Source organism: Scyliorhinus canicula, chromosome 7 (assembly GCF_902713615.1).
Source record: "Scyliorhinus canicula chromosome 7, sScyCan1.1, whole genome shotgun sequence".
Classification (NCBI taxonomy): Eukaryota; Metazoa; Chordata; class Chondrichthyes; order Carcharhiniformes; family Scyliorhinidae; genus Scyliorhinus; species Scyliorhinus canicula.
In genome coordinates, this window is record NC_052152.1 from 61,563,302 (window position 1) to 61,573,570 (window position 10,269).

Sequence of the window (10,269 nt, forward strand, 5' to 3'; positions counted from 1 at the left end):
CGATCTACATCCCCAAGTCCTTTTTCAAAGTGCTGGACAAACTTATCATGGCGTTCGTATGGGGGGGGGGGGGGGGGGGGGGTAAAAATGCTAGGATCCCAAAGAAGGTCCTACAAAAAACAAAATCCAGGGGTGGGCTAGCCCTCCCGAATCTACAATTCTACCACTGGGCGGCAACAGCCAAGCGAGTAAGGGGATGGATCCAGGAGCCAGAAGCCGAGTGGGTGCGTGCGGAGGAGGCCTCCTGCATGGGGACCTCCCTCCGGGCCCTCGCCACGGCAGCACTCCCATCCCCACCCAAAAAACACTCCAGCAGCCCAGTGGTGACAGCCACCCTCCAATCCTGGAACCAACTGCGGCAGCAATTTGGCCTGACCAAAATGTCGGACAAGGCTCCCATCTGCAACAACCATAGGTTTGCACCAGCACTGACTGACGCCACCTTCAAAAGGTGGAGGCAGGACGGGGGGGGGACACTGACAGTCAGGGACCTATACACGGACGACAGGATCGCAACACTGGACGAACTGACAGAGAAATTTCAGCTAGCCGGGGGGAACGAGCTACGGTACCTGCAGCTCAAAAACTTCCTACGAAAGGAGACAAGGACGTACCCACAACCACCACGACAGACACTACTGGAAGACCTACTGGACGCAAGTATCCTAGAGAAAGGGAACTGTAGCGACATGTATGACCGACTGGTAGAAAGGGACGACACCGTACTGGACGCAACAAGAATGAAATGGGAGGACGACCTGGGGATTGAGATAGGGTGGGGACTCTGGAGCGAAGCACTGCATAGGGTCAACTCCACCTCCACGTGTGCAAGACTCAGCCTGATGCAACTAAAAGTGGAACATAGAGCCCACTTAAGAAGAAACCGTATGAATAGGTTCTTCCTGGAGGTGGAGGACAGATGTGAACGGTGCCAAAGAGACCCGGCCAACCACGCCCACATGTTCTGATCTTGCCCCAGACTTGTGGAGTACTGGACAGCCTTCTTCGATGCTATGTCCAAAGTGGTGGGGGTGAGGGTGGAGCCATGCCCGATAGTGGCGGTCTTCGGGGTTTCAGACCAGCCAGATCTATTCCTGGGGAGGAGGGCGGACGCCCTTGCCTTTGCCTCCCTGATCGCCCGCCGTAGAATCCTGTTTGGCTGGCGGTCAGCAGCACCGCCCAGAGCTGCAGACTGGCTGTCCGACCTCTCGGAATCTCTCCAAATGGAGAAAATCGAATTCGCCATCTGAGGGTCAGACGACGGCTTCCACAGAACGTGGGAGCCATTCATGCAATTGTTCCGGACCTGTTTGTGGCCAACGTACAAGAGGAAGAATAGTCGGGTGGCCAAGAATCAGGGGAAAATGGACGGGAATCGGGGGAAGGTGGCCGGGGGGGGGGGGGGGGGGGGGGGGGGGGGGGTGCTACAGGTTCGTTATGGGGGTTTGATGGCTAGCTAAGGCCCAAAACCAAACTGTAAATAATTGCCTATAAACATGCGCCTCGGCCATATTGGGGAATGTAAAATATGTATGCCGGCTAAAGGGGGCGGCCACAGTTGTTATTGTGAAGATGCTTACCTGTAAATATACATGTTAATTTTTGCGTCTTTTTTTTTCTTTTTTTTTCTCTCTAATAATTTGTAATTTGTTGGATATAAAATATGAAAACTCAATAAAAAACATTTTATAAAAAAAGGTTTGTACATCCAAGTTCTTCAGCCTATACTGAAATGAAACAGTAGTTTCTAGCCAATGCTGCTCCCCAAGTTCCCCAATATCTATATTATCAAACCTGCATGTTTATCGTATCTATATTGCTTGATTATATGTTTCTCATGCTTTGTCAGTTTTTGCCATTATAACTTCTGAATATCTACATTCATATTAAGATTTGCCCTTGGCATTCGCTAATGATACAATATAGACACTGCATGTATTGAGTGGGGCTAATTTTTAACCTCCTTCCACAGATCTTCCACCACTTTGTTCTTTGATAAAGATAGCACAAGGATATTAATAAGCATTTTCTTGGTAGCGCTGTCACCTGAAGAATTGACCTAGGAAACCTAGTAATGCATCCTTGATGATCACAGCAACCCCACAGCCATTTAGCATTGCGAGGAGTGTTAATTGACTGGAGATAGAACATCCACCCCTCATGCGAGCAGAAGTTCCATCTCAGAGCTGCCGAACAATCTGATTGATTTTAGCAGTGGCAGCAGTAGCTAGTCCCCAGATTCTAAGTTTCGGTAAATACGTCAAATGACAGGGAGCGAGGGAATGGGGAGAAGGAGTGGGTTCTTGATGAAAAGACCAAGGGTGAAAGGAACAGTCTTGGTGTTTGGGGTAAGGGTGGAGGGGGGGTTGGACCTGGACCTGGATCTGTGGAAGAGGGCATCCGATGTAGAAAGGAAGCCCTTGAGTGAGGCAACCCTTTTCCAGCCCAAGGCCCAATCAGGCTGATCTGTTAGGCTTCCCCTGAATTACTCCCACCAGTCTCAAAAATGAGGCTGTGCAAGAAGCAGTTCTACGCAAGAGCCTTAACTGGGCAAAGGTGGCTCTAGGTGTTGCCCACTCATGTAAAATTGCAGAAAGATTGCATGTGGTCAGGAGGGTGGCGGGAAGGTCACCAATCTCCCCACTCCGCCGCCTGCAAGAATGCTGGCGGAGGATTGTAAGTCTCTGCTCTTGGAGACTTTTTTCATTTAAATTGTTTACTTTTACATTTTCAGCTGCAGGGCATTCTGAGGGGGGAGGGTGACCAGCCAGTAGTCATGATATAAGTCATTATCATAGATCGTCAATCTCATAGATTCCTGCAGTGCAGAAGGAGGCTGTGTGGCCTATTTGAATCTGCATCGACCCTCGGTGCCAACGATATAGGTAAAAAAGGGAATGAGGTCCTGTAAGCAGGTTATAGGGAATTAGGATGTAAATGAAAAGTAGGACCACAAAAGTAATCTCGGGATTACTACTAGTGCCACGTGCTAGTGAGAGTAAACAGAACAGGGTACACCAGATAAATACATGGCTAGAGAAATGGTGTAGGAGGGAAGGATTCAGATTCCTGGGTCATTGGGACTGGTTCCGGAGACGGTGAGACTGGTACAGGCAGGACCAGGCCCAATGTCCTCGGGGGTTTGCTAGTGCTGTCGGGGAGGGTATAAACTAGAATGGCAGGGGGATGGGAACCTGAGCAGGGAGGCAGAGGAGGGAGAAACAAGGATAGAAACAAAAGACAGAAATGTAAGAAGCAAAAATGGAAGGCAGAGAAAACGAGAGCAAAAAACAAATGGGACCTGAATGCGAAATAGAGCAAATATGACTGACATGGTTAAAAAGACGCCTAAATACTTTGTCTTAGTGCATGGCGCATTCGCAATAAGGAAGATAAATTAACAATGCAAATAGATATAAACAGTTATGATATAGTTGAAATTAGAGACATGACTCCAGGCATACCAAGAATGAGTACTGAACATCCATGGATATTCATTATTGAGGAAGGACAGACAAAAAGGGAAAGAAGATGGGGTAGCATTGTTAGTAAAGGAGGAAATCAATGCAATAGTAAGGAAGGATATTGGCTTGGAAAATCATGATGTAGAATCTGTATGCATGGAGGTAAGAAACACCATGGGTGTGAGACACTCGCATGGCAAGGATAGATTGGGGAACCTTACTGAAGCTGTTGACAGTGGATAGGCGCTCACATTTAAAGAACGTGTGCATTAATTACAGCAATTATTCATTCAAAAATAAAAAAGGAAAGGTGATTCAACCATGGCTTAAAAAAGAAATTAGGGAAAATATTAAATCCAAAGAGGATACATATAAAATTGTCAGAAAAAGCAGCAAATCTGAGGATTGGGAGCATTTTTGAATTCAACAAAATTGGACAAAATATTTGATCAAGAGGGGAAAATAGAGCACAAGTATAAAATTGCTGGGAACATAGAAACTGACCATAAAAGCTTCTGTAAACATGTGAAGAGAAAATAAATTAGGAATGTCAAATCTTGGGTCCCTTACAGGCAGAAGCTGGGGAAGTTATAATGAGGAACAAAGAAATTGAAAAAGAGTTGAACACATATGTTGGTTTTTCTTCGCAAAAGAGGGCACGAATAATCTCCCAGAAATATTAGTGAAGCAAGGGTCTAGTGAGAGAGTGGAATTGAAGGAAATTAGTATTAGTAAGAAAATGGTGCTGGGGAAATTAAATCACCAGGGACTGATAATCTACATCCCAGAGTATTAAACAAAAACATGGCAGATGCAGTACAACTTGGCAAAATGTGAAGTTATGTACTTTGTTCTGAAAGACAGAAAGGAAGAGTATTATTTAAATGCTGATATTTTGGGAAGTGTGGATTTACAAAGGGATCTGGATGTTTTTATACACTAGTAAATGAAGGTGGAGAGGCAGGTGCAATGAGCAGTCAGATGCGGCGAACAATTAAGAAGGCGAATTGTATCGCTTCTCGGCCTTTTGGCTAAGATCAAGCGTAGATTGAGCCTTTTGGCTCTGATCGGGTATGTCTCCTTTATGGGGACCATGAGTTGGATTCAATTTGGATTGTTTTTTGGAGCAGGCAAGGAGCTGGATTGGGGGTTCGCCTCTGTCCACACTCTGAGCCCTGGCTGTGTAACTAAGATAAAGTAATTTAAAAAAAAAGAAGGCGAATTGTATGTTGGCCTTCATTGCAAGAGGATTTAAGTTTACAAGTAGAGATGTCTTACTGCAGTTATACAGGGCCTTGATGAGACCCCACCTGGAGTATGGTATGCCGTTTTGGTCTCCCTACCCAAGAAAGTATATACTTGCCATAGTGGGAGTGCAGTGGAGATTCACTAGACTGACGCTGCGGTTGGCGGGACTGTTTTCCAAGGAGATTGGTTCGACTGGGCCTGTATTCACTAGAGTTTAGAAGGATGAGAGGAGGTCTGATTGAAACATAGACAATTCCAACAGAGTTGGACAGACTTGATGCAGGGAGGATCTTTTCCCTGGCTGGAAAATCTAGAACCAGGGGGCACAGTCACAGGATGCGGGTGAGACTATGGTCATCTGGGCCTATGGCGGCTTGACCATATCATACCACCGTGGCAGATTTTTCTATGTTAATGGTGCTATTTAATTTGAGTTATGGTTTGTTTCCCTTTGAAGCATATACATATGACTTTGCCTATTGTTAGCTGCCTAGCTGCACCCTATTTAAACAGTATTCTCACTTTAAAAGTGTTTTTCTTGGGCGTTTCTTCAGCTCCTCAAATATTTTCGCCAAGGCTGCCTTTTACTAATGCTACCATCTCTTTCAATTAACTTTTTCACCCCAAACTTCCATGTCAAAAATCTTTTCTGTCATTTTGACTTGAATGATCCTGTTTTTGGTGCTATGGGATATCCCTGAATGCGTTATTAAAATCTGTCTGCTCATACTTTCTGTCTAAATTACTTGACCGTGTCTTATCATGTTATTATTTCAGTGTTTTCTTTTTCCTTTCCTGTGCCCAAATTCCTAATATGTTTTGCCTATTCTAATATGTTTTGCCTGTGCAATGTATTAAAATCCTGTGTCTACATGCATTTACTGTCAATATAATTCTGTTTAAATTTCTGTGTCCTCGTTTATAATAGAACTACCTGTATAAACATGTCATCCTGTTATTGCACCCCGCTGCTTTTAAAATGGAGACTGAATTACATCTGTCTACCCTGGTTCACTGAGGGCTCTTGAGCTTAACTCTTTTGTACTGCAGAATAGTCATGACCTTGATTTACAATGCTACAGGAGATTGACCAGCATGAAAATTAATTCTTAGTGCTTCTGCTTGCCTTATTATTTTTAAAAATCAGGAACATGCATGGCTTTCTGGTATGGCATCAGCTTGTCTGTTTAAGATTAAAATATCTCTCTCAATTTGTTTTACTAAATGTGTTTTGTACTGCATAGCTTATGAAGCTTAACTTAGAGTTGGTGGTCTTGTCTGGGCCTGGCCCAACTTTGTGTTGTGCATTTCAATTTAACAAAAGGATTGGCTGTAATTGGGTGGAACAACTACTTGCCTTTCAAAGATGGCTTTCCAATATTTGGATAAGTGAATAGAAATTCAGTTGTGGTTTTTAAAAAAACAACTTGTTTTTTTTGCTTTCCCAATTCCATTATTTTGTGAGTTGAATCTTTCTTCCCATGTTTTCAGCCACTACTAACCATGGTTTATCTTAAAGAACGTAAAGAAAGGTCATAAATAGAGATGAAATTAAAAGGATCATGCACGGTAGCATGGTGGTTAGCATAAATGCTTCACAGCTCCAGGGTCCCAGGTTCGATTCCCGGCTGGGTCACTGTCTGTGTGGAGTCTGCACGTCCTCCCTGTGTGTGCGTGGGTTTCCTCCGGGTGCTCCGGTTTCCTCCCACAGTCCAAAGATGTGCGGGTTAGGTGGATTGGCCATGCTAAATTGCACGTAGTGTCCTAAAAAGTAAGGTGGGGTGGGGGGTGGAGGGGTTGTTGGGTTACGGGTATAGGGTGGATACGTGCGTTTGAGTAGGGTGATCATTGCTCGGCACAACATCGAGGGCCGAAGGGCCTGTTCTGTGCTGTACTGTTCTATATGCTTAAGAAATGACCAGTCTATCTGTTATACAGAACAAGGAACTGTTTATGCCACTGGTGACAACAGTGAAGGGCAGTTGGGCCTGGGAGATACTGAAGAAAGAACAACATTTCAACGTATAGAGTTCTTCACAAATAAACAAAAAATCAAACGTCTGGCAGCTGGATCAAACATTTCAGCAGCTCTAACTGGTGAGGGATTTTAAAACGGTATTGAGGCTCATTGTGAATTACTATTTGAATTCTGGACAGTACAACTTCATGGTTGTGGTGTTTACCTGTGTGTCTTCAGAACATTTCCTTTCATGACACCTTTTACTTTTTGTTCCTTATCATGTCTGAAAAGGTCCTCTTGCATTCAGTACCATATTATTTATAAATCTGAAATGAATCTCAATAAAATGTGCAATTTTTTCCTTGCCCTCTGAGAAACAATACTGTGCTATTATAAGACAATTCACAGAATCGGGTGACTCACAGTACACAAGTATGTAAATTGGCCCATCATGTCTTTGCTGGCTTTTTGCTAGAGCTAGACAAAACTAAGGTACTGATTAAATTGATGTGAAACTGACTGTCTCTCTCCACAGATGCTGCCAGACTTGGCTGAAGCTTTTTCCGGAATATTCTGTTTCGATTTCCAGAACTACTGCCAGTATCTTGCTTTGTCGCACAGCCCCCATGTATTTCTCTCCTTAACATATGTAATTTGTCTCTAACCACGCCTTGTGGCAATATAGTTCATGCTCTGACGATGTTTATGCAAACCTCTCTCCTCAATCTCCTTGTGACTAATTTAAATTGATGGTTACTTGTCACTAAGGAGTGAACTAGGTGAACAATATTTACTTATTCATCCTATCAAAAACCTACAAGATTAAAACAAAAAAGCTTTATCAAATCCCTTGACTTCTCTGCTGGTCCCATTTCCTATCATAACTGTAATTCCTTGTCCGTGACATCACCTTTGTGATATTATGTTGTGTGTGCTCTTATCATTTTAATTCCATTTTTATAATGGGGTGGGGGAAGAGGCAGAATTGCACACTGTACTCTAACTGTGGTCTAGCCCATAGCATGTACAATGCAGGCACAATCGCTTTACTCTGTGTGCTGTTTCTTAATTTATAAAAATGGAATTGGTCATGTTTTGAAGGAAATATGTATCTTCACCCATAAATCTCATTGCTCCATCAGCTGTTTCAGCATCTTTCCACTGAACCTTTACTCCCATTCATCAATTTTCTTATTAAAATGCATTAGTTCACACTTCCTATTTCAGTGATACCAACAAATTTCAGTGTTGTGCTCCATATGTCCAAGTTCAAATATTCTATGTGGACACAGTACTTCGGCACAACATCGAGGGCCGGAGGGCCTGTTCTGTGCTGTACTGTTCTATGTTCTAATGCCCAGGGTTCACTGCTTACAACCTTCTCCAACCAAACAAAACAAATTAGTCGTAACCGTTTATTTCCTGTCTTGTCACCAATGGATGCGTTCATACTGCTATATTTTTGTTATTTAGTTATTACTATTTTAATGATAGGATACAGTTTTCCCAGTTTAAGCATTATTTGAAAATTGTGAAATTGAGCTTACTATTTTCTCGCTGAAGGCTCATTCATTGTGAAACCCTCCGAAGAAGACGTTTGGTGAAATTAATCACTGCAGTCGTTTCACCTTGGAAACCTGGGTCTCAATTAATTTGAGACTGAGGAGCCAAAAGTCTCCTCTTTCAGTGAATACTGAAAGGTCTTTATTGAACTAAACTTGGCAGTTTTAAATCAATTTTTACTTTAGGGTTAGGTTCCCAGCAATAATCTGATATTTTCATTCAGATCGGCCATAATAATGCATAATGAAGAGTGCAATCACAGTTCAATTATAGCATTGATGTGAAGTACTTATGTCCTCGGATCAAGATACAGAATGAATTTGATTGACATTCTGTGGAGGTGGTGCTCTCATTCATCTTCTCTTCAAAGTCAGTTTGGACCTTGTTGCCTGGATTACAAGTCAACATTATTGTCAAAGTGATTTTGGTGTTGCAACACACTAAACTCATTGGGTGTGAACACAGTGTTAAACAATCTGTGAAAAGAGACCGTCTGTCTTTTGAAACAATCAAACGTTCTTCACAGCTGTAACTTGAGGATTTTGACATTACAGATAATAGTTATTGAGACCACATTGTCAAATCCACGACCAATTCTCAGAGACAGGTTTCCAGTACATTGGTCCAGAGATGTTTTTACAGTTATAGCTCCGTCGAGTATTTTTAGTGCTATTCACTTTAGAAGATTTTAATTGATATTGAATATGATTTCTATTGACAGTAATGTTTGAAAAGTTGTGTTACCTTTTTAAATCAAGTTTGCTGTCACTCTTCTATTGATTCGAGTTGAATTTGTGGAAATACTTTATATAAAAAAAAGTTCCAAGATGTTGTGAAAGAATAGAACACACGTGAATTTCATGTTTAAAATTAGGTTCATGAAATAAAATGGTCTAGGTTAGCGCTACACGTCCCATATAATTTGGAGATTTAGATCTGTACCATCGGAATGAGACTAGAGCATTTGGCATTCATGGCCTTCTGAGTCATGCTGTTAGGAAATCTGCTGTCCTTTCTCTACATCCGTTAATAGCCTTAGATACCCAAGTAATTAATACCTTTTCAAATTTTTCAATTGATTTTATTTCTATGGCCTTTTTGGAATCATCCATTTCAAATTCTCAAAATTTGCTTTTCACAAGTTTAGTTCAAATTAGTTCGAGTTTGATGAGATGTTTCTAATCTGGTCAATTTACTTCAATATTTTAACACCTGAGGTCAACTTCCTCTATCCGAGGATAAAACTCGAGTTTATTTAGTTTCGTAGCTTCATCCCTTCACCTCGGTACCACCCGTTTTTTATTATTGCTCGACTTTCTTCAAAGCCCAATGCATCCTTGGTGAGATGCTGAATGCAATACCACAATCGGCTCAGCCTTTTGGTTGCTTTTTGCATTTTAAATCTAGGTAACCTTTGTCACAATCCAAACAAGTGATCAATACAACAAGCTTATGCTTAAACATTTGGCCGGAAAATTCCTATTCCTAAGAAGTCTAAATGATCTAACCTTCACTGTAAAGTAATTTGTTCACTGCAATAATTGTTTCCTTACTTAATGTTGTTCATTCCTGAATATAGATCAAGTGTGGAATTATATTTAATGTGTTACTATAAAAAGTATGTATATTTTTTGTTCTGAATACTATTTCATTTAAAGTTGAGGAATAACTTCTGTAAGTTTTCTCTTTATTTCTAAATTGTTTTATTGAACATCTTTTTAGTGGATGGAAATCTCTTCATGTGGGGTGACAATTCTGAGGGCCAAATTGGCCTTGACACCGAAAACAATGCCAATGTGCCACATCAAGTCGATGTCGGAAAACCAATCTGCTGGGTTTCCTGTGGATACTACCATTCTGCCTTTGTAACAGGTATCAATAACAGCAAATTCAGGGCTTTAAACTGATTATCCAGTTCATCTTGCCATATCCATGCAAGAACTTGGAACGGGAGGGGAGGGGAGGGGAAGGGGGGAGGGGAGGGGGAAGGGGGAGGGGGAGGGGAGAGGGAGAAGAGGGGGGAAGGGAGGGGAG

The 10,269-nt window shown here is 42.1% G+C and overlaps 1 protein-coding gene across 5 annotated transcripts in view; it reads left to right on the forward strand.

Annotated features, from left to right (window-relative positions):
• The window catches only part of rpgra (retinitis pigmentosa GTPase regulator a), a 92,894-nt gene that overhangs the window by 53,893 nt on the left and 28,732 nt on the right, over positions 1 to 10,269 (forward strand). For all 5 annotated transcript variants that reach the window (XM_038802141.1, XM_038802138.1, XM_038802140.1 and 2 more), the window contains 2 exons: positions 6,651 to 6,809; positions 9,958 to 10,107. In XM_038802141.1, coding sequence (XP_038658069.1) covers positions 6,651 to 6,809; positions 9,958 to 10,107 — 309 coding nt within the window. The remainder of the gene's footprint in view (positions 1 to 6,650; positions 6,810 to 9,957; positions 10,108 to 10,269) is intronic.